The sequence below is a fragment of the Borostomias antarcticus genome (assembly GCF_949987555.1).
Source record: "Borostomias antarcticus genome assembly, chromosome: 16".
Taxonomy (NCBI): domain Eukaryota; kingdom Metazoa; phylum Chordata; class Actinopteri; order Stomiiformes; family Stomiidae; genus Borostomias; species Borostomias antarcticus.
The window spans coordinates 1,940,913-1,966,548 of NC_140249.1; the positions used below are offsets into that span (position 1 = coordinate 1,940,913).

The window sequence follows — 25,636 nt, forward strand, 5'->3', positions numbered from 1 at the left end:
ACATAGCACAGAGCTCGGAGTGGCTAGTTAGCTACTCCCTCTAACATTTTATTCTGAAGTATCATTGACCAAATGAAGAAGAGGACCTTTGGAGTGATTGCAGTCTGCCCTGATTGATTCTGACATCTGGTGAGGTGGCAGGGGGATGATGGAGAGAAGCAGCCTTTGTCTCTCTGAGGCTGCATCTCGCACATGGAAATTGTTGGCACCAGAGAAAGTTAAAAAAAATAAAGAATCTGTGTTCAGCAGTTCGACCGATCTTAAGGACTTGACCAGGGCGGGATTTGAACCCACGTTGGACAAGCTCTCCCACTTGTGAAGCGGACACTCTGACAGTTGCACCAATAGGGACGTCGCTCTCGGATGGACCGTCAGCGCTCCTTTGAGGAGCTACGGGTGCTCGGGATTCACTCTGTTACACATACTTAAATATGGCCTGGATGATGGGGGTGAGTAACCATGGTAACACAGTACAGACTATGTGACGATGCGACCGTTAAATCGGCTTTTGCTGTTGCATGTTTGTATCAGTTAGCGGATGAGTTACGATGAGATAGGACGCTTACGAACGTTACAGACGGACGTTTTGCAGATGCTAGCTGGCTCTAGAGCGGTTTTTTCTTGCTAAGTTCTGAACTCAAAGGTCTACAGCAATCAACAAGAAAAACAATTAGCCTAATAATACTTTAATATTGCTTCTGACACCTCTGGAATTATATTATAACGTCATTATAAGATACACCCATCTCCTTGCTTTGATTGATTCTGCAGTACAGTTTTTCAACTCTCTTGGATTGTGTCTGCGATGCAGGTTTTTCTTTTTAACTGTCAAATTGTTTCCACTCACTTTAAGTGATGAAATCAGAATGAGAGTTTAGATAGTACATGGAGTGGATGGAGGGACGGATGATTGGAGGAGAAGGAGGTGTACTATGAGAGATATTTTAATAGGCTACATGGTTGTTTTTTCAGTATGAGAGGGATAGCCTACTGGTAATTGGAATTAGAAATACCTGATTCAATGTGTTTTTATTATCATTATTTTCAATAATTGTCTTTATAAAAACAACATTTAGTCCTCAAAAAGTATTTTGCCAAAAATTAGTCTTGAAAAAGGGGGGTCGTCATACAATCGGGGTCGTCTTATATTCAGGTCAATATGGTAATAATGATGCAGCTCTTTTTTCATACTCTCATAATTTCCTTCAATTTAGCAATCCGTCAATCTACCAATCCACTGGAGTCCACGTCTTCATCTCTGTCTCTCTCTCTCTCTCTCTCTCTCTCTCTCTCTATTTCACTTTTTATCTCTTCGTTTCATTTTCAGTATCTAACGCCACTTGCTGTCCGTCGCTCGTGTTCAAAGGGCCGCCGGTATAAATGTTTCCAGTGCGTTTGAAGATCTACCCTTGTCGTTAATGAAGGTTATGCATGGTTGAAAGCGGCATGCTTGTATGTACGATATGGACCAATAAAGCAGTGTTTCTGTTTGAAGCCGCTCTCCTGAAGCCTCTTCTGATGTGAGGAGATGAAGGCCTTTCTCTCTCTCCTCCCTTCCTCTTTCGTTTATAAGTGACCCCTCCACCCACACCACAGACTGGCCTTAGCGCTTCCTACCCATTTAGCCATCCTCTATCCCTCTCTCTCTCTCTCTCTCACACACACACACACACACACACACACACACACACACACACACACACACACACACACACACACACACACACACAGAAACACACATCCACTCCACAGCTGTAACCCTTCTCACCTGTAATGTTCCACCGCATGTTGCCTCCGCTGTTTATAAATGGGAATGTAGTGTGTGTGTGGTGTACTGTGTAGTTGGGGAGGGGGATATAATAAAAGGAAACACATTTAATTGGATGCTTTTTGCAGCGAAACGTCGGTGAGATTGTCACCCTGGCGTCATGTCTGGCGAATGGTCCGTACCCAGGATGGAGAACGAGAACACAGAGGCATGATAATGTAACGACATCATAAGGGCTTGTCTGCCGCAGCTTTTTATAGCGCAGCTCCTCGTCTTTCAATAAACGCTTGTAGTCTTTCTCTCACACTTGCGCACTCTGCCTCTCGTTCTCTTTCTTTCTCTCTCTCCATCTTTCAACGTTGTAAAGACCCCTTCCTCCAGAGCTCCTGAGACTGTAGTTAAATGGTAAGCGGCAATTATTCTTTCTCCAAAGTGATGTCAGTACCTGCTGTGTGTGAATGCACGCCCGCATAGAGTACACACACAGTCATCCACAACACAGAAACACCCCCACACCAAATACAATACATAGAGTACACACACAGTCATCATCCACAACACAGAAACACCCCCACACCAAATACAATACATAGAGTACACACACAGTCATCATCCACAACACAGAACCCCCCCACACCAAATACAATACATAGAGTACACACACAGTCATCATCTACAACACAGGACCCCCCCCCACACCAAATACAATACATAGAGTACACACAGTCATCATCCACAACACAGAACCCCCCCCCCACACCAAATACAATACATAGAGTACACACAGTCATCATCCACAACACAGAACCCCCCCCCACACCAAATACAATACATAGAGTATACACACAGTCATCCACAACACAGAACCCCCCCACACCAAATACAATACATAGAGTATACACACAGCCATCATCCACAACACAGAACCCCCCCCACACCAAATACAATACATAGAGTATACACACAGTCATCATCCACAACACAGAACCCCCCCCACACCAAATACAATACATAGAGTACACACAGTCATCATCCACTACACAGAACCCCCCCCCACACCAAATACAATACATAGAGTATACACACAGCCATCATCCACAACACAGAAACACACCCACACCAAATACAATACATAGAGTATACACACAGTCATCATCCACAACACAGAACCCCCCCACACCAAATACAATACATAGAGTATACACACAGTCATCATCCACAACACAGAACCCCCCCCACACCATATACAATACATAGAGTATACACACAGTCATCATCCACAACACAGAAACACACACACACCAAATACAATACATAGAGTACACACACAGTCATCATCCACAACACAGAAACCCCCCCACACCAAATACAATACATAGAGTATACACACAGTCATCCACAACACAGAAACACCCCCCACACCAAATACAATACATAGAGTATACACACAGTCATCATCCACAACACAGAAACCCCCCCACACCAAATACAATGCATAGAGTATACACACAGTCATCATCCACAACACAGAACCCCCCCCACACCAAATACAATACATAGAGTACACACAGTCATCATCCACAACACAGAACCCCCCCACACCAAATACAATACATAGAGTACACACACAGTCATCATCCACAACACAGAACCCCCCCCCCCCACACCAAATACAATACATAGAGTACACACAGTCATCATCCACAACACAGAACCCCCCCCCACACCAAATACAATACATAGAGTACACACACAGTCATCCACAACACAGAAACACCCCCCCCCACACCAAATACAATACATAGAGTATACACACAGTCATCATCCACAACACAGAAACACCCCCCACACCAAATACAATACATAGAGTATACACACAGTCATCATCCACAACACAGAACCCCCCCCACACCAAATACAATACATAGAGTATACACACAGTCATCATCCACAACACAGAAACACCCCCCACACCAAATACAATACATAGAGTACACACACAGTCATCCACAACACAGAACCCCCCCCCCCCACACCAAATACAATACATAGAGTATACACACAGTCATCATCCACAACACAGAACCCCCCCCACACCAAATACAATACATAGAGTATACACACAGTCATCATCCACAACACCCCCCCACACCAAATACAATACATAGAGTATACACACAGTCATCATCCACAACACAGAACCCCCCCCCACACCAAATAACCCAGTGAAGGTCGCAGCTACATAGTTTTATATCTCTGAGGGGCTTCAGGTGCAGAATCCCTCAACACTGTTATTCTGGTGGTGAATGAGACACACCCGCATGCACATGTACATGAATACATCTTCCCCAGGCCCTGAGAGAGCCATCAACTGAACTCATGTTCAAAAAACTTCTTAAGACACACATGTTCAGGCAGGCCTTCGGCCATCTATAACGCCTTGCTGCTCGCAATGTTGTTTTTTTTTCTGTTCTGTGTCGTTTTAATTCTGTCTCGTGTTGTATTGCCATTTTAATTACTGTAAAGCACTCTGTGCATCCGTGCTGTGAAGAGCACTATATAAATAAAGCTTACTTCCTTACTTACTTACTAATAGTTACCCACATAGGTTGTACTACAGGGTCCTGGCTAGTGGGCATCTGGGCAGGGAGCTGGGCCACCGTGGACTCTCTCCTCCCTATTCAACCACTGTTTCAAAAGCTGCACTGAAAAGTTCAAAGCCCGGTGTGACTGTTTGAGGACAAAAACCAGAGGCTCTTCGCAGTGTGTGGATAATTGGTGCTGCAAAGCCAGAAAAATCCAAGGCAGGTGATCCGTGGGCCACCCCCTTTTTGAGTCAGGAAACATTCCTACGGTGTTAAAACTACCGAGCCGTTTTCCAGCCCCTCTGAAGCGTGAAAATGGACAAGACTGTCCCCGCCGCTGCACCGTTGTTCGAACACGCTTGGCCAAACGATCACCGCAGCCAGCGAGGTTCGCTCCTTTTGTCTGCTCTGTTGAAGTCACCGAGCCGAAGGGTACAGAGGTGGAGAGGCAACGAACCATCCGTCTCTCTCCTCTGAAACCCATCTATCTCGCTCTCCATTCATCCATCCATTCATCCATCCATCCATCCAACTATCCATTCTTTATCCGCTCAGTGCACTTATCAACCCAACTAGCTGTCCACAGAGGAGAGACATACTCCTCCTCACCTCCGCATTTATGCATTCATCCATCCAGCCCGAGGGCTCTGCTTCTGCTCAGCCTCAAGTCGATAATGATGCTGATCATACGATGTAAACATCAACGTAACATCAGCATAATTGAATGATCTGAGTGCTTAAAAGGGTGAGAGAAGTTAGAATCCTCCTGCTATACATACCCCTGTGGTTCATCACACACGCACACACACACATACACACACGCACACACACACACACACACAAAAACAAAAAGAAGAACACTGAAACACTCATCTCAAATTCCCTCTCATCCCCGTACCCCAGTCCTTTCTGACTCTAATCTCCTTTTCTTCTCAAATGAGGTATTTTCTCTTCGGGTTAACATTCGATTTCATCACCAACACCTTGGAGACGTGATCAGCGGACAAGCCACTGGGAGGAGCTACACTGCCCCCCCCTGGTCGACCTGAGAACCGCTCTTGGTTTGCATGCCGATCAGCAAGTCCGTGTAGTGTGTGTTTAGCTTGTCTGAGAAGAACAGTATGTTTGTCACCAGTCTCTCACCGGAGAATGAAAAGAGTCACTTCCTCCTTCTCCCCACGGATTTCTGCTGACAGTTCAACTGCGCTATGGGCCCTGGAGTCTGGGGAAGAAAAAATACTGTGTGTGTGTGTGTGTGTGTGTGTGTGTGTGTGTGTGTGTGTGTGTGTGTGTGTGTGTGTGTGTGTGTGTGTGTGTGTGTGTGTGTGTGTGTGTGTGTGTGTGTGAGTGAGAGAGAGGGAGGGAGGGAGAATGGGGAAGAGAGAGGAAGAGAGAAGGAAAGAGAAAGTGAGAATGGAGAAAAGAGAGAGGGAGAGAAAGAGAGAGAGGGAGGGAGGGAGGGAGACTTTGCTTGGAAGTTTTTGTTTCTATGAAGTTTCATTCAGGTGACTTCAGCATCCAAAGAATGGTACTATGCACGCGTAAACACACCAGAAACACACACACACATACGCACACACACACCAGAAACACACACACACACACACAAACGTTAGTGTTCTATTTGCCCCACCTGTCTCCACCAAAATGATCTCAAAAAGCTTAGGCAATCTGTCCTCTCTGGATTCTGTTACCCCCATTAAGTTGAAAAAGCCTAAACCTAAAGGTTTATCTGGTCTAAATGACACCCCCAGAGCCCCGAGGAAGGAGAGCAGAAGAGCAGAGCCAAAGTGGAAGTATAATAAGCTTCCAATTCTGAGGGACAATCTTCTCAAATATCAGGAAGCAGTTAAGGTTGCGAAAGCACAATACCTTTCTGACCTCATCTCCAACTCTTATAAACCCAAGGTCCTTTTGAGAACCATTAACACTATTATTTTGTCCTGCCTCCAGTACCAGCTTAGATGTGTCCCCAACTAAGTGCGAAGTATTTTTGAATTTTAGAATTTTTTCATTAGCAAAGTTGAAGACATCAAAATGATCATTCCCCCCTCTGCACATGACCTAGCTGTCTGACTGGTCTGTTCTTCTGACCTGGTCTGTTTCCAGCCCATCACGCACCCCTCCCTTAAAGAGATTGTTTCATCTGTGAAATCTGCAACCTGCCCCCTTGATAGTCAAATCTGGAAAGGATCTGAGGAAAGATCAACCAAACATTGGATTGTATTAGGTCTTCTGCAGGAGAAAGATCCCCCCCCCCCAACAGACCGATTGCATAATACACACAATTACTAACAACCTTTGCATCTCAGTATGTACTGTTGGACGGCCGCCGCCTAGGAATGTGCTCGGTCCAGGCAAATGGCCGCCACCAGGGAGTGTGCTCAAACCAGTTGGTTGGCCGTGTCATAGAAATTGTAGTTTCACAACCTCACCACCTCCCTCCACCTTTCAGATAGCTGTGCTAATCTAATTTATGACAGGATGACCTCCAGGAGGTCAACACACCTAGACGTTATTATTCTCCAGAATAACCATCCTTTGTCCCATTGTCCCTACAAGAATTACCTACTTTTCTCATGTCACGTGTCTGTATTCTCGACCACTGTTGATGATGCCTGCCATTTAATATGATGTGCACAATGGGTTAGCCAATCACATCCCTGGAAGCGTCATACCTGTGTATTGCTTGAATATAAGGCCGCGCAAGACCAGACTGCAGCACTTCTGCTGGATATCACTCACGTGCGTTGTCCTGAGGTCCTTGCGCTCGTACGTTTTCTCAATAAACCAGACTTAACCTCTTTGAGCGAATCTTGGCAAATCCTCTTTGACTAGATCAGTTAAAAATCTTCTACAGCCGCGATCAGGGAGTGTGCTGGTGCTTGTCTGCTTCCGTTCTGCAATCCATGCTATAAGAGTCCGAGCGACAGTTTCTATGTTAAGTTCATTTTCCTGTAAAACACATAAAAACATGTGGGTGTCTTCTTAAGACTTGGTAATAAATCTATTTAGCACTGTAGAGTTTACAGGAAGCTGGCTAGGCAGCTGTTGATTGGCTAATAAACGCCTCTCTTATTTCAAGAGCAAATACCCTCTCTAAAATAAAAAAAATGAACTGAACAAATCAGCATTTAAACTGAAATCAACTCTATATGAATTTCTATGAATTAACACTATTTATTTATTTATTAAATAAATAAATTGGCTGGGAATCCCCCTCTCATCGCTAACCAGCAACTGAGCCAATTGAGCTATAGGGGGTTAGCTAGCTTGATCGTGAGATTACTCAAACTGAATAAATATGACACCAATAAGCACACCCGTGCCAATAGTTAGTTTAATCTTGATATAACTAAGACATAGGGCACGAGACATGTTATCAATAATCGTTTATAGTGTTCAAATAGCTATACTGACACAAGACATATCTGTACACAATCATGACAGGTTACACGTACAGGTTGAACTTGTAGCCTATAGCTAACGTTAACATGTTACTGTACATTAAAAATGACTATAACGTTAGCCTACACAGCAATTGATGAGGCTAGCCTACTTGAATTTCTGAAAGGATCACATATATTGTGGTTAATTATAATGCAAATAGGACGAGTATGAATCTTTAGTAGCATGCCTAACCTTTTACAAATCACTGAAGTAATAAAATACTCCCCCCTAGAAGACAAGCTTCATGAGGGGAAGAGTGACGTGACAGTAGATTTGTTGTCTTTAAATGCAGATCTCAATTTATTAAACTTGATTAAAAGTTTATTAATTGGGCCACAAGCAATAGCAAATAATACCAAATTACTAAATAACAAATCAATATCATAAGTATAAGTATAAATCTAGAAGGAGAGTGACTAAACCGGCCAAATTCTATCACCCTATCCCAGGCATTCCCAAACTGTGAGGCGGGCCTCCCCTGGGGGGCCCCAAAGAAATTCAGGGGAGGCGCGGAGGGATGATTAGAAGAAAAAAAAGAAGGAAAAACATGTTTTTTATTTTTTTAAATGTCTGGTTTTTATGAATGAAATGTGATTTTAAAGGCTAGAAGATCAATCAAAGAAAATAAGAGTCCGCACACTGTAGCTCCCATTAAGATTATTTATGGACAATAAATATGAGTGACGTTTCGAGTGACAACGCTCTTCCTCAGACAACTGGATAAACATAGCCACACCAAACATATATATGGTATTGGTCTCAATTTTCTAAAGTATTTCTTCATGTCAATGTTTGTAGTGAATTCATTACACCGAGTAGTTGGTACAAACGATAACCCTTTGGAGAGGGCGGAGAGGCATGTGTCGGATAAGGACTGACTGGATAGATTTATAACGTTTGTTATCTCCTGTGTCTGAATGGGTAGGGTTCTCTTTGATGTAGGCTTTTTACCCCGACGACATTCTGTTCCTCGACGTCCTCTGCGTCCGCCTTCGTGTCCTAAAAAATCCGCCCGGTCAGAGTTCACACTGGAATCTGAGCCACAGAAAAATAATGGTGAAGAATAATATGGTACATTTCCGCCATTGTTGTTTTTGAAAACCGTTTTGCTTCAATGCGCATGTGCAAACGACTTGACCCTTGACGGTTGACGTCATTGCATCAACACCAGCTCCGTTTAATCTAACCACACGGATCCACTCAATCGCACGGATCTATCAAACATGGCGTACACGCTGCTGCGCCGATTTCTCGCCCACGGTGTCCTAGAAGAGTGCGGACGTGAACGCGCTTAATGTTCCACCCCCTACACCCCCAAATTCAACCATGTGTGGTGAAAACCATGACAATGCACAACGTGGTTCAACGGAAGGAACCGACATAATATAGCGTGGAGCAAAGACAATTACGTTTATGGAAAAACGTGGAAAGAAGAGAAACTTTTCGGAGACGGAGGTGCATGTGCTTTGGTGAGGTGAGGTCCACACGAGGAAAAAAATCATCTTCGGAAGGTATTTGTACGAGCCTACCTTTGTCTGACTGTTCCTACAGTTTAGGTAGCCTACTGTACGTTTCGTGCATCCTGTATGTGGCGTAGGCTACACGGACATGCTGTATTATGTGGCTGTGAGGAAAGCAAACATTCCAAACATTCTGTGGTAGGCTATGATTGATTTATGACCAACACAGGGAACGATAACACAGATGATCACTTCATAAAGTTAGACCACATTAAACATTTTCCCCTCTGGGAAATTAAGACTCTTATCTAAATCACCTGGTAAATCACACAAGCATTTATTTGGCTGCCAACAGAAAAACATATCAAATGAATATGGCTACACAATGATATGTTTCATGGAAAATAAAGTTTACAGACAAACTCAAAGAAAATGAGTTTCCCCAGACTCTGAAGTGGGGTGGGACTCAGAGGAGGGAGAGTCTGCAGTGGTCCTTGACCTGACGGTCGTGCCCCTGCCGGTTGCAGCCTCCACCTCCAGTGCCATCTCCATCTCCAGCGCCTCCTTCTCCACCGCCCACGCCTCCACCTCCGGCTGCCAGCGTCCCTGCCTCAAGGGTCCCTGAGGGAAACCGTCTGGGTTAGAGTTAACCATTAAGAATCTTTTGTAGCATGCCTACTAAAGGTGGGTATACGACCCACCCATACTGTACATATTCCAGAGGGAAGAAAAAAAACAGTAATCACCCGGGGTCCAGATAAGTGAGCTGTAAAAATTCTTCCCTGACCCCCCTCAACAAGGCGATTGAGCAAGCTCCTGGAGTATGTTTGTCTACCTGCTAAGAACATTTATAAAGCAATAAATTACATGAAATTACATTTTCAGAGTAAGAGAAGCTAAAAACAACGCATCACACAACCCTGGACAGTGATGCCCACACACGAGAGAGAGAGAGAAAGAAATAAGAGAGAGAGAGAGAGAGAGAGAGAGAGAGAGAGAGAAAGAGTAATAATTATTTACATAATTTCTAGTAAACAGGAACATGTCCCAAAAAGGGGGGGTTTGGCCCCCTGAGACTGAACAGGGCCGAGTTAGGGGTCTCGTTATCAACTTGTGATCAATCAATCAATCAATCAATCAAAGCTTTTGATTTGATGGCCTGAGGTACAGGCTAACAATATATAAAAAAGGGAAAAAAGGGTAGTAGAAAACCTCCTGAGGGCTGGTCCTGGCTCCCGACCGTACAAGTCCCTCCCTTTCTAAATATTAGCTTTGGGTTTTTTTTAATCTTCGAGAGCCTGGCGTATTTAAGGGCTGTCCAAAACCTTGCTCACTCTCTCTTTCTTCTAGCTACTCTTCTAACTCATCTTCTGTGAGACACAACGCTCCTCCAGCTGACAACATGGCAACTATTGGAAAGGTTCGTGTCTCTGTTTTAATATCTATCTATATTATCTTAGCTGATTATTTGTCCAATAACTTTTGTTACTCTAACTTGTGTTTGGTGTAGTGGTGTGTGAGGAGTATTTATTTAATATTATTTCCATATTCAGGCTATTGCAAGTTGTACATGAACTGTGTCATAATGGAAATATTATTTTTCATCTGGGTATACTAAATCAGTTTGACATGCTTATCATACTGTATAATTAAAGTACGCAGAGGTTTGTTCTGAAAATAACTACATTGGATGTTGTTGTCTTGTTGCTGGCTTTTGAAGTTCAACTGAGGTTCCCATTCTAGAACTAGAACTCAAGAGCGCAACCTCTTTTGGAGAAACATTTCAGATTACCCAAAAGCTTTAGAGTCCTCTATCTGTAAATCTGACAGTCCTGTCTGACACACACACTCATAGGCACAGAGAAAGAGAGACAGAGAGTGGTACACATGCGTGTGCACCCCCCCAGCCACACTTGGCAGCAAGTCTAACTATCCAAACTGTGTTTGCGACACTATTAAACATTAAACTATGAAGCAAAACATTAAACTTTGAAGCCAAAGAGTAAAAGCTGAGTACTGAGTATCACAAATAAACACAAATGTATGTAGGTTTAGGGAGAGGTTTTATATTTTCATATTCATAGATAAAAAGCACTCCCTAAACCAACATAATGTAAACTAGGAAGGGTTCTCAGAGAGCACAGGCCTCTGCGCATGAATGCATTTTGTTGGTGTAACTCAGTTGAAATGGTTAAAGTCATACCTCAGTTTATATGTAATAGCTTACCACAGGATCCAGGCTAAGAGTAAATATTTTTTCGATTAAGATTAAGATTCAGATATTATTTTGTTTTACATGCATAGAAAGTTAATGTTGTTTGCTTAAACAGCAAATAAAGTTGATATCTATCTAAAGCTGATTTGACTCCTCATTGTAGAGCAAAAAACAACAACAAAACAATCTTGGTCAAACCTAGGTCTACAGATTACTACTGCAATGCCTTAACCACTCAGCAGCCATGAGGCAGTATGGTAAACCTAGCAGAAGACGGTAAAGATGAAGTGAACAGAAATGGTTAAAGTATAGCCAAATGTAATTTTCTTTTAATTTCATGTATCCATGCAGTTATTTGGATCAGCTCCAAAATGTAATGGGTTCTAAGTTGGCCCATACCATAGTTTCGTGAAAATCGCTCAGGTAGTTTTTGTGTAATCCTGCTAAAGAAAGAACGAACAAAATAACAATAAACACACGTGACTGAAAATATATACCTCCATCCCGACGGTTGCCAGGCGCCGAGGCAATTACAGTACATACATATGCATATGTACATTATATATATAGATTTCATGGACAAATGTTAATGCATTTTACAATCTTAATCATTGTCATGCCATTCAAAACAGCCAAACATGACATGCCACACATATTTATTTTGTTTTGCTCATAGGGTGGTTGTGATTCCATTATGTGGTTTGGTTGATGACTGCACTGTATGGGTTGCGCTAATGATGGTATGTTGTGTTGATGGTTGTGTATTGGGTCATATAGGTGCTAATGATGGTATGTTGTGTTGATGGTTGTGTATTGGGTCATATAGGTGCTAATGATGGTATGTTGTGTTGATGGTTGTGTATTGGGTCATATAGGTGCTAATGATGGTATGTTGTGTTGATGGTTGTGTATTGGGTCGTATAGGTGCTAATGATGGTATGTTGTGTTGATGGTTGTGTATTGGGTCATATAGGTGCTAATGATGGTATGTTGTGTTGATGGTTGTGTATTGGGTCATATAGGTGCTAATGATGGTATGTTGTGTTGATGGTTGTGTATTGGGTCATATAGGTGCTAATGATGGTATGTTGTGTTGATGGTTGTGTATTGGGTCGTATAGGTGCTAATGATGGTATGTTGTGTTGTTGGTTGTGTATTGGGTCATATAGGTGCTAATGATGGTATGTTGTGTTGATGGTTGTGTATTGGGTCATATAGGTGCTAATGATGGTATGTTGTGTTGATGGTTGTGTATTGGGTCATATAGGTGCTAATGATGGTATGATGTGTTGATGGTTGTGTATTGGGTCATATAGGTGCTAATGATGGTATGTTGTGTTGATGGTTGTGTATTTGGTCGTATAGGTGCTAATGATGGTATGTTGTGTTGATGGTTGTGTATTGGGTCATATAGGTGCTAATGATGGTATGTTGTGTTGATGGTTGTGTATTGGGTCGTATAGGTGCTAATGATGGTATGTTGTGTTGATGGTTGTGTATTGGGTCGTATAGGTGCTAATGATGGTATGTTGTGTTGATGGTTGTGTATTTGGTCGTATAGGTGCTAATGATGGTATGTTGTGTTGATGGTTGTGTATTGGGTCATATAGGTGCTAATGATGGTATGTTGTGTTGATGGTTGTGTATTGGGTCGTATAGGTGCTAATGATGGTATGTTGTGTTGTTGGTTGTGTATTGGGTCATATAGGTGCTAATGATGGTATGTTGTGTTGATGGTTGTGTATTGGGTCATATAGGTGCTAATGATGGTATGTTGTGTTGATGGTTGTGTATTGGGTCATATAGGTGCTAATGATGGTATGATGTGTTGATGGTTGTGTATTGGGTCATATAGGTGCTAATGATGGTATGTTGTGTTGATGGTTGTGTATTTGGTCGTATAGGTGCTAATGATGGTATGTTGTGTTGATGGTTGTGTATTGGGTCATATAGGTGCTAATGATGGTATGTTGTGTTGATGGTTGTGTATTGGGTCGTATAGGTGCTAATGATGGTATGTTGTGTTGATGGTTGTGTATTGGGTCGTATAGGTGCTAATGATGGTATGTTGTGTTGTTGGTTGTGTATTGGGTCATATAGGTGCTAATGATGGTATGTTGTGTTGATGGTTGTGTATTGGGTCATATAGGTGCTAATGATGGTATGTTGTGTTGATGGTTGTGTATTTGGTCATATAGGTGCTAATGATGGTATGTTGTGTTGATGGTTGTGTATTTGGTCATATAGGTGCTAATGATGGTATGTTGTGTTGATGGTTGTGTATTGGGTCGTATAGGTGCTAATGATGGTATGTTGTGTTGATGGTTGTGTATTTGGTCATATAGGTGCTAATGATGGTATGCTGTGTTGATGGTTGTGTATTGGGTCGTATAGGTTATAAAATGCAGGGCAGCCGTGGCCTGGGAACCAAACACACCCCTGGTGCTGGAGGAAATTGAGGTCGCCCCTCCACAGGCTCACGAAATCCGCATTAAGGTAATACGTTAATAAGTTAGTTATAAGTTAATAAGGTGAGAAAAACTCAAATATTGATGGAGCACATGTTTTAAGGGCATGAATTTCCTGTAAAGGACAGTAACGAATCTATCTATAAATCTATCTACTGTACTTATCTTTATTAACAAGGTCCAAACACCTGCTCATGTTTTGTTTCTCTCCGGCTGAGAGCAGATAGTGGCCACAGGTGTGTGTCACACCGACCTGTACCACCTCTTCGAGGGAAAGCACAAGGATGGCTTCCCCACAGTTCTGGGTCACGAGGGGGCCGGGATCGTGGAGAGCGTGGGCCCTGGAGTGACCAAGTTCCAGCCAGGTCAATAAAATCAAACTCTGTAATGGTAGAGCAACTCATGACAGAACCACAACAAAAAATTGGTTCATTCAGATAGGTTTTACTCTCAACACTGAGTTAACTATGTTAATGTAAAATAATGTTGTTTCTTCTACCTTAGGGGATAAGGTGATTCCTCTGTTCATATCCCAGTGTGGGGAGTGCAGGTTCTGCAAGAACCCCAAGACCAACCTGTGTGAGAAGGGCTGGTGAGATGATTACACTTTCACAGGAGCAATCTCCAGCCTTCAAGCTTTCCTTTTCATCATCTTCTAGATATATTTGTACTTTTATCCTTTCTTATCCTAGCAATTTTCATGAGGCTGTGGACGTTCTTAATGTTTATTATAAATTCATAATGTTTATGAATGTTTATTATGTATAATTTATTCAACAACATCCCTTTGTATAAATCTGTCTAACCAGGGCCAATGATAGGTACAATGTGATGTCGGACCCCGATACCCGATTTACCTGTAAGGGAAAGAAGGTGCTTCAGTTTATGGGAACTAGCACGTTCTCAGAGTACACGGTGGTCAACGAGATCGCTGTGGCTAAGATCCACCCCTCGGCCCCCCTGGACAAGGTCTGTCTCCTGGGCTGCGGAGTCTGCACAGGATATGGAGCAGCGGTCAACACTGCCAAGGTGTGTGTGCTTGCTTCTTTGTGTAAGTGAGAGAGAGAAAGAGAGAGAGAGAGAGAGAGAGAGAGAGAGAGGGAGAGAGAGAGAGGGAGGATGTGAGTGAGTGAGTGAGTGAGTGAGTGAGTGAGTGAGTGAGTGAGTGAGTGAGTGAGTGAGTGAGTGAGTGAGTGAGTGAGTAGTGAGTGTGCATGTCTTTGGATTTAAGAACTTCGGTAGAACCATTTATTGTTGATATGGTTCCACCTGGGACCTTTGCTTGATTAAATAGTTCTACTTGGAAGCATTTTTTTACACAGGGTTCCCCTACAGGCACAACCAAATAGCCTACAAATCTCTTTGTTCATAGGTGGAGCCGGGGTCCACATGTGCTGTATTTGGCCTTGGAGCTGTGGGTCTGGCTGCTGTCATGGGCTGCAAGGCTGCCGGGGCTAAGAGGATCATTGCTGTCGACATCAACCCAGAGAAATTTGCGATCGGCAAGATTTTCGGTGCAACAGAGTTTGTCAACCCCAAGGACCACAGCCAGCCCATCAGCCAAGTGCTGTCGGAGATGACCAATGGGGGAGTGGACTTTTCCTTGGAGTGTGTCGGGAATGTGGCTGTGATGGTGGGTTGGGATTGGTGGGTGGGTGGGTGCTTTTGTGTGTGTGTGTGTGTGTGTGTGTGTGTGTGTGTGTGTGTGTGTGTGTGTGTGTGTGTGTGTGTGTGTGTGTGAGTGTGAGTGTGAGTGTACGTGTGTGAGAGAGAATGTGTGTGTGTGTGTGTGTGTGTGTGTGTGTGTGTGTGTGTGTGTGTGTACGTGTGTGAGTGATGGGGAGGATGCCATTGATGAGAGATTTGTGTGTGTTTTTTAGTTTGTGTTTTTTTACTGCAGTTAATGGTGGGTGTTAGAAGGTTTAAATTGGGGAGTCGTGTGTTTGAAGGGTTGAGGTCCTGTTTGTTATGACCAGGTTTGAGGTTTGTATTATTGTATATGTATATTGATACTGAAAATCTAAGATTTCACTGGCAGTGAAATTGAGCAGAGGGTGGTATAGTATGCAAATCAAATGATCTGAGTTATCCTCCATCCTCTTATCTCCAGAGAAGTGCCTTGGAGTCATGTGTGAAAGGCTGGGGGGTCAGTGTCCTGGTGGGGTGGACGGACATGGAGGACTTCGCTGCCAGACCCATTCAGCTCATCGCTGGACGCACATGGAAGGGCTCTCTGTTTGGAGGTGAGCCCACCGTCAATATTCCTCTTAAAGCTCATTAAAGGGTATATTATTAATAACCCAAACCCTAACTACATATAAAATTATGTAATCCAAACTGGTTTAATAACTAATACTATCTCTAAATGTGAGAATAATATTTCGTTCTGTGCTTGTGTGTGTGTATGTGCATGGTGGTGGTTTTTTTTGGCAGGTTTTAAGAGCAAGGATGGCGTTCCTCAGATGGTGAACGCCTACCTGGAGAAGAAAGTGATGCTGGATGAGTTCATCACCCACCACATGACTCTGGAGCAAGTCAATGATGCTATTGAGCTGATGAAGACTGGTGAATGGTGAATGTCTCCATGCTTCATTTATGGGATTAGATACCAGTTTATTTGGAGGGCCCTCCAATCTATAGATGCTCATCTAATTTTGAATTAACATTCAACTAAGCAGGTGATAGTTTATTGACAGTTTGTGGATCATCTGGTCTCGGCTGTAGATCATCTGTAGCTACGGGCCGTATCATTTGATGCCTGTGAGTGACGGAGACCTCTTTAGGGGCAAAACATATTGGTTTACTGTAGGTAGACAGACAGGTAGTCAGGTAGGTAGGTAGGTAGGTAGGTAGATAGGTAGGTAGGTAGGTAGGTAGGTAGGTGGGTAGGTAGGTAGGTAGGTAGACAGACAGGTAGGCAGGTAGGTAGGTAGGTAGGTAGGTAGGTAGGTAGGTAGGTAGGTAGGTAGGTAGGTAGGTAGGTAGGTAGGTAGGTAGGTAGGTAGGTGGGTAGGTAGGTAGGTAGGTAGACAGACAGGTAGGCAGGTAGGTAGGTAGGTAGGTAGGTAGGTAGGTAGGTAGATAGGTAGGTAGGTAGGTAGGTAGGTAGGTGGGTAGGTAGGTAGGTAGGTAGACAGACAGGTAGGCAGGTAGGTAGGTAGGTAGGTAGGTAGGTAGGTAGGTAGGTAGGTAGGTAGGTAGGTAGGTAGGTAGGTAGGCAGGTAGGTAGGTAGGTAGACAGGTAGGTGGGTAGGTAGGTAGGTAGGTAGGCAGGCAGGCAGGTAGGTAGGTAGGTAGGTAGGTAGACAGGTAGGTGGGTAGGTAGGTAGGTAGGTAGGTAGGTAGGTAGGTAGGTAGGTAGGTAGGTAGGTAGGCAGGCAGGCAGGTAGGTAGGTAGGTAGGTAGGTAGGTAGGTAGGTGGGTAGGCAGGTAGGTAGGTAGGTAGGTAGGTAGGTAGGTAGGTAGGCAGGCAGGTAGGTAGGTAGGTAGGTAGGCAGGTAGGTAGGTAGGTAGGTAGGTAGGTAGGTAGGTAGGTAGGTAGGTAGGTAGGTAGGTAGGTAGGTAGGTAGGTAGGCAGGCAGGTAGGTAGGTAGGTAGGTAGGTAGGTAGGCAGGTAGGTAGGTAGGTAGGTAGGTAGGTAGGCAGGCAGGTAGGTAGGTAGGTAGGCAGGCAGGCAGGCAGGCAGGCAGGCAGGTAGGTAGGTAGGTAGGTAGGTAGGCAGGCAGGTAGGCAGGCAGGCAGGTAGGTAGACAGGCAGGTAGGTAGGTAGGTAGGTATTAATCCTGAAGGAAATTTAAGGACCAGACAAAAAGCATATGAGCACACAACAGTAGGCAGATGCTCTCCAGCCTATATGAATGCAAATGCCTATAACTTAAAATGTAAAGCTTATTTACTGGTACAGTAGTGAAAGTGTGTGGACGTGTATATACTGGACCCTATGTTGCTGGCGCAGAACAGTGACAAACTAGGTTTAAAAAAAAAAAATCAGTTTGATAATTTCCCAGCAGAATAGTCTGAGTATTACAGGTCCCACTGTGTTTAATCAGACATATTGTACTGAATTTGAAATAGTTTTCACTGGCTGCAGTATAATTGTATGTTCTGTTCTTTGTTTTACAGCATTCGGACCATTGTGAGCGTGTCACCAGAGTAACAGGACGATCAACACAACTTACAACTCTAATTACACTTCATATATCTTTGCACAAGCAATCAAATATGTTATGAATATTCCATTATGTATATTAAGCATAACACAGATTAGATGTTATCTGATTTGAAAGCAAACAACATAAATATCTTTAATGATTAAATAAATGATTTATTTACCACAAGTGCACAATACCCAGGGACCATGATAGTGAGCAATGTTAAGCAAATGCACATCACTGTTGATTGCCATGATTTTGATATGAAAATGATTTAGCTAGCTATGATTTTGCTATGATTTTGATGTTGCCATGAAGAGACAGTGAAAAAAATGTAAGGCTAAACAGTTTAATCAAAAATGAATAAAGTAAAGGTGTGATACAAATAACATTTGTGGATGTTTTTGTGTATTTGTTTTTAGAGCTTATTCAAGCAAAAAATAGTACATTTTCATTTTATTTCCTATTCTCTTGTATTTTGTTCTGTTGACCGCGAATGTTGTTAGTGATGTACCAAGAACTTCCCAGCTAGCAATCGTTAGTTCTAAAAATGTTCTAAGAATGTGAAAACATTAGCTGAAGGTGTGGGAACATTCCCTGCTAGCTGGGTTGGTAACATTGTTTTTCTCTGCACAACATATCTTATCTTATATATCTTACTGTACCATATTTTCTTTAGTCACCTTCAAACAGAAGCAAATACATTGTAGATAAGTGAACTGTTATCAAGAATGAATGATTTAAGCAATAAGGTACTCGAGGCAGTACTTTGCCCCCCATATCTGACGGTCGCGTCAATACAAGTCAATGGATTTCATAAAATGATAAATAAAACCCTACAGGATTCTTACTTTGCGGCAAATTTGATGTCAGAACACCAACGGACACCAATTTCCCCCTCGGTGAGCTTCTTGTCTTTGAAATCGAGAGTTTAACATGTTTTTGAAAGATTTTTCAAGATGCCCATCCACATCCATTGTATGACCAAAACGGTGGTAGAGCAATTACCAGACTTAACATTTTAAGATCTCAAAAGTGCTAGTTTTGTCAACGTTTTGATCTGAACCATTGTATATGATCATAAGTAACCTTAAAACAGGGCTAAACATGCATTTTCCCTTTACTACTCCTTTAACATCTAGGTTGGTTTTCATTAGTAGCGGTTTTACAACAGCTGTTTTGAAGGCATCTGGGAAGATGCCTGTTTGAAGACACATATTTAAGATCTTAAGGACATGACTTGAAACACTGTTGAACACCCACTTAGAGAATTCTGTAGGTACAGGGTCAAGACATGAGGTAGAGGAATTACACTCTAACAATCTTACAAAGCTCTGGAAATGTGATACATGTGAATTTCCTCATGATTACATCTTTTTTACAGGGTTTGCTGAGGTCATCTTTGTTTATATCAGAGGTAATACTGGCTCTAATTGATGTTATTATATTATCGAAGAACAGTACGAGTTCTTCACATTTTGGTTCTGAGAGCAGCGGAAGAGGGAGGGGGGGCCATGAAGCTAACTCATGAGAGGGTGTGGTACAGTATATCGCCAATATACCAGTTGTGCTGCGGTCATAGACACAGCCGAGTGAACTCCGCCAAGAAAGGTAGTTCCTAAGACTATCACATTGCTATGGAGATTAAAAACGACAAACAATTTGCTCTAGGAACCAAAACGAATTTTTTTTAACCTTCCCCAGGGGACTATAATCCCATACAAGCGCTGAGTAGCGGGAGATTTGTTTTGCTGCCGAAAAGCTCCGTCGAAGTTTGCTGTTTTAAATTAGTATTACACCATCTATTTGCGATCGGTTTTCACAGATTGGGGGTTTTTATCCTCTTCTTTTAATTCAGCAATTATTTTAACGATCGGATGCCTTTTACCGTAAGGGGAAGCTTTATTTGCGTGTCCTGATCTAGCTAGAGATCAATCAATCAATCAAAGCTTTATTTGTATAGCGCATTTCATACCCAGAGGCAACACAATGCGCTTTACAGGGAACAAGGGAGGTGGGCAGACGTCCCACCCCTACATATTCCAGAGGGAAGCAAAAAAACAGTAATCACCCGGGGGCCAGATAAGTGAGCTGTAAAAATTCTTCCCTGATAGCTACAGCTAGCCTACACACACCGGGCTTCCTCCCTCTTCGGCTCTAGGATTATTACATCTACAAGCAAACAGAGGGCTGTTCCTGCCGTTTGTAGCATCTTCTCACTGCAATAGGCCCAGTTCTCTGGGCCTCGTCGGTAAGTCTCTCTCCTAGCCTGATCCGCCTGTGCTACTAGCTGGCTAACGCTAACTCTCTCTCTCCCTCCTATCTTCTAACCAGGTCCAGTGGATGCCCCACTGTCACCAGCAGACCACCCTGAATCCGATAGATACCCCTGTGTCTGCTGTGGATGTCGTAGCAATTAGTTAACACACACGTACACACAGACATACACCAGTCCACTTCCGGCTTTAGGCCTGGACCTAGTCCCCCCTTCCCCTCACCCTAACCCGGGTCCGTATCCTTTTCCTACCCCCACCCTACCCCTGACCCCTGCCTCTACCTGGACCCAGGCACACTCACACACACACAGACATACACCAGTCCTGGGCTCAGATCCCCTCACCCTAACCCGGGTCCGTATCCTTTTCCTACCCCCTCCCTACCCCAACCCCTGCCTCTACCTGGGCCCAGGCACATTCACGCACACACAGACATACACCAGTTGTTTGCCATGTCTCTCCTATTATGTTTTTAGCCTCTCTTATGTAATTTAATGTTATTTGTAATGTGAATGTAAATGAAATTTATGTAAATGTAATTTAATGTTATTTATTGCTTTATAAATGTTCTTAGCCAGTAGACAAACATACTCCAGGAGCTTGCTCGATCGCCTTGTTGAGAGGGGTGAGGGAAGAATTTTTACAGCTCACTTATCTGGCCCCTAAACGGTGTGTTTACAGGTCTCTCAAAAAAAATCGATCAGACAGCTGCAGCTAATTCAGAACGCTGCTGTCGAGTCCTCACTAAGACCAATAAAGTGGATCACATCACTCCAGTTCTGAGGTATTTACACTGGCTTCCTATCAGTCAAAGAATTGACTTTGAAATACTGCTGTTGGTTTATAAAGCACTGAATGGTTGAGGGCCAAAATATATTTCTGATCTGCTGCTACGTTATGAACCATCCAGACCTCTCAAGTCATCTGGCACAGGCCTGCTTTCCGTCCCCAGAGTTAAAACAAAACATGGAGAAGCAGCATTCAGTTTTTATGCTCCACACATCTAAAACAAACTTCCAGAAAACTGCAGGTCTGCTGCAATTCTCAGTTCTTTTAAATCAAGACTGAAGACTTTTCTTTTTGCTGCTGCTTTTTATTAAATCAAAAAAATATTTATTCATACACTCCACTGTAACTTTTATTCCTGTATTTTATTTTTCCTCCATTTTGTTTTAAATGTTCTGCAAAGTACAAGAGAATGTTAGTAGAACGACTTGATGTGGTCTCTTGCTGATGTGGTGCCTTGCTCAGAAAGGATGTTTGAGGCACTGGTGAAAAGCCAGCAAGCAACTATACAGAAGGACATTGTACGTAAGTGAGTGGAGAGAGAGAAGGTTTCAGTATGTGATAAAGAAAAGAGTTTCTTTTTTTGCATTTCGTTTTCTATGACCTTTTATGTGTTGCACTTTTTCTTGATGCTTTTAATGTCTTGCGTAAAGCACTTTGAATTGCCTTGTTGCTGAAATGTGCTATACAAATAAACTCGCCTCGCCTTGCCTTGCCTTTTTTACCCAGCAGCCCGATAAGGGCTCTGTCAGAGGTCATGTAAACACACACGTTGGATGTAGTTTGGACTCACATAGCTCACCCATTGTTCCCCCATGAAATTCATGCCCAGAGAATAAAGGAATATCTGTTTGTGCGTGGCGACACGCGCCATAGATAGCAAAAGTCCGGTTGTCACTCCCTCCCTCCCTTTCCCTCCCTCCCTCCCTCCCTCCCTCGTGTTGTTGACCTGCAGTTCTATGTTGCTACCACAAGAGGCAGTGGTCCCAGAACACCAAAACAAAAACACTATGAAACCACCCACTTTCCAGATCCTTGGTGGTGTAGTGGATATAGTGCCTGACACCTATGCCAAAGGTCAGGTGTTCAAACCCCACTGTGGGAGATTTTTTGTCACTGGATGTTATAGAAGCAATGTAAAAATGTGGTTACCTGGTGGTGCTATGTCAGTTATTGAATGTATGTGCAGTAATTGAACATTTGAAATAATCTTTGAAATACTTTACATTATACCTACAGTATAGGTGTCTCAGTAATTACCTATTATATATTAGGCTATACTTTGCATGTGTTTACCAGGTAAATGTTTAGTTTTTCAGATGGACGGACAGCTTGCCATTGCAAACGTAGCAAGATTTGAGCCATGACGAGGCTCAGTCATCTACTCAATTGCATAACGTTAGCAAACAAACCAGTCATGTAATGTTTAGGTACGTTTTTGAACCCTATCGATTGTTATCAATAATTTGTATGCAGCAAGTGCACATGTGCAAATGCATGATCATCAGTTCAGGAGGTTAAAGAACCAGCTATCAGGATAATCACATCTGACTGGAGCTCAAATGTAAGCTTTTTTATTTTCTATAGTGCAAAAAAAATTCTGCTTGTGCGTTACGCGTGCTCGCATTTCATGTCCCCGCCAAAGCTCAAATCTAAAATGTGCCCTTGATGTGCAGGTGTGTGCGTGCGTGTGTGCGTGTGTGTGTGTGTGTGCGCGTGTGTCATTAGTGGTAGACATGCTCTACACTCAGCGCCATATGCTTCTGGTCTCAGCGTTGTTGTGAATAGGCCTCCTGCAGAGAGCTACACTGACATGAGACAGGTCTATCAAACAGAACACACTCTGTTCCCAGCTCAAAGCTCACACACACACACACACACACATACACACACACATACGACTAGGCCAAACTGCTGCTAGTGAGCTAGGTCCGACAACGCCACCTAGGTTTATCAGAGGCCTAGGAACTCTTAATTAACCAAAATTTAACCCAACCCAAACAGGTAAAGGCCAAAAAGCTATTTTCTTCTTTAGGTTCATTTCTCAGCTGGAGAGCAGTGAGACCCTGTGGTGTATAACGAGCGAACACTGAAACAGATGATGCAAAAGAATAACAATTTTATTTTCTACATATATATATTAAAATACAAAAGACAATAGACCTTTTAAAAACCCTCCAAATGACGATGGGAATGCAGCCACCAAAGCACACCCACACTAAGGTAGCTACTAATTAAAAATGCTGCTGCACAGTGAGGCGAACACTCAGGCCAAGGCCCTGGGAACGGCAAGAATGGAGAATTTAGCTAAAAACACTGTCAATACATTGCGTTGCCATGCTCCGCTCTCGAACCCTCTCCTCTTCTAGCAAGGCCTGCTGACAGAAAACCGGCGGCAATTACGCATGCTTTTTATAAGGCAACCTTGATCGCTCTTGCTGAGCTACACAAACAATACACCGGTCTCTTGAGTGAAAGGAGAAGGAAAGATCCGGAAAGGAGAGATTTTACTCCCTCCCACTGATGGCCGCTAGCGTTCAGTGTTTGTAGTGGCTAACCACCCTGGCCTGCTAGTGTCCGGTCTCGTCTCAATCCTGTCAATCCCTGGCGGCTACCCGCCCTGCCAGTCCATCTCACCCATTGCCACGGGTGTAGTCGATGGCTGCGTTCCGAATTGCATACTTCTACTTTTTACTTCCAGTACATACTACAGCTGCCCCTAGAAAGTACATACTTTGCATGCATCCAATTGGGACACACTACCTTATCATAACATTGCGCGTTGAAAGTTGACCACTTCCATCGCTGTACATAAAGCGACATTCGTCCACAGCTTGGATTCATCAGAACACCTCGGACGCGACTCGCACATGTGAATTAATTTCCGCTGTGCACAGGATTGTGGGTCAGAATAGCCAGAAAAGTGTGCTGGCTTGCATACCTCAAAATAAATGTAGTAGGACATCCTGGTATTTTTGTCATACTGCGTGTGGCATACTATTTATTGGGACATACTACGTACATTTTTTGGCATACTATGGAAGTATGCAATTGCTAGTGATTTGGGCAGTGGGAGTGAAGTCAGGTTGGAGACATGCGTGACAAACGGTACACAACAAAATAACAGCATGCAGAGGTTCCATCAAAGCAAACACAATAAGCAACCATGCAAAACTAGAATCATGCACGTAAAAAGAAATACAAACACTGCAAAACAAAATCACATGAAGCCAAATAAGAGATATGCACTGCAACAAATAGAATAAATATGGAAATAAAGAAAAGAACATTGTCTTACTGGCTCTCTCTCACAAACACACACACACACACACTTCTAGGGCTGTCACACACACACACAATAAACAGGACCAAGCAGTGTTACAGAATCTTCAGCTACTAGAAAATATTAGCTGTTGTTTTTCAAAGATGTCCTCTAGGTGCAATCTACTTTGCTAAATAATCGTTAAATAATTATCTGAAGTGTATAGCATAAACATGCATACATACAGTGCACATGAACGGACATGTACAACACTCACACAAACAAGCACACACACACACACACACACACACATAGAGTGGACACACCCAGGCACCTCCTCCGTGGCCCAAGCACATCCAACAGACTGAAGAGTGCAGCTTCTGTGGGCTAGATCTCGCCCACTCACAAACACACACAAACAAACACAGCCGACAGCGATGGTATTGCATGACGGATCAGCTCTTCACGGGTCACGATTCTAGAACGTTCCGGTGCAGCGGAGGTCAAAGATCGACCACTTGAATCCCCTGACAAGAGAGAGGCGCTGACTGGATGGACCCCGAACACCCACCTCAAATCCTTGCATGTACTCACACACACACACACACACACATTCTCTCTCACACAAGTACACTCACACACACATGCACACACACACACACACACACACACACACACACACACACACACACACACACACACACTAAGGCCCAATCCCCCCTTAGCCCTAACACCTAGTCTTGGCGTGTCCTTGACTGGCTGGCCATTCAGAACAGAGCCACCCAAGGGGGAGGAGTTGAAATCTTGAGACACCACTCGTTACGTCTTCAATCGGAGTTTTAATAGTTGCCTGGTTTTCTGTAGAGTCCCTGGGATGTTACAATATTATTATTATTATTATTATTATCATTATTATCATTATTAATATAGTGAAAGATCTGACAGAACAAGACAGATTCATCTATTGAATAGACAGGAAGCATGTTTACACATTACGTTATGTCCTGCCCATAGAAATGCACTGATATCATGAGCAGAGAAGTGCAGAAAAATTGCTGCTGGGTTATTTTTCGTCATACACGAGACATGGAATTAACTGTCACGCAAAAATTGTTGTTTACACAAAGTTCTATTGATTAGTTGAGATTCAACATGCACAGTCGCCTAGTGGCCTGGGACAACAAAATGCAGTTAAACTGAAATGCAGTTGACATC

At 43.2% G+C, this 25,636-nt stretch overlaps 1 protein-coding gene across 1 annotated transcript; it reads left to right on the top strand.

The window, feature by feature from the left end:
• Positions 1-10,626: 10,626 nt before the first annotated feature.
• adh5 (alcohol dehydrogenase 5) lies at positions 10,627-18,490 on the top strand. Its single transcript, XM_084450836.1, has 9 exons — positions 10,627-10,683; positions 13,873-13,974; positions 14,170-14,311; positions 14,451-14,538; positions 14,756-14,975; positions 15,319-15,579; positions 16,057-16,189; positions 16,380-16,518; positions 18,069-18,490. The coding sequence occupies exons 1-9, from the start codon at positions 10,666-10,668 to the stop codon at positions 18,100-18,102; spliced, it is 1,137 nt and encodes a 378-aa protein (XP_084306962.1). The 5' UTR covers positions 10,627-10,665; the 3' UTR covers positions 18,103-18,490.
• The last annotated feature ends 7,146 nt before the right edge of the window (positions 18,491-25,636 follow it).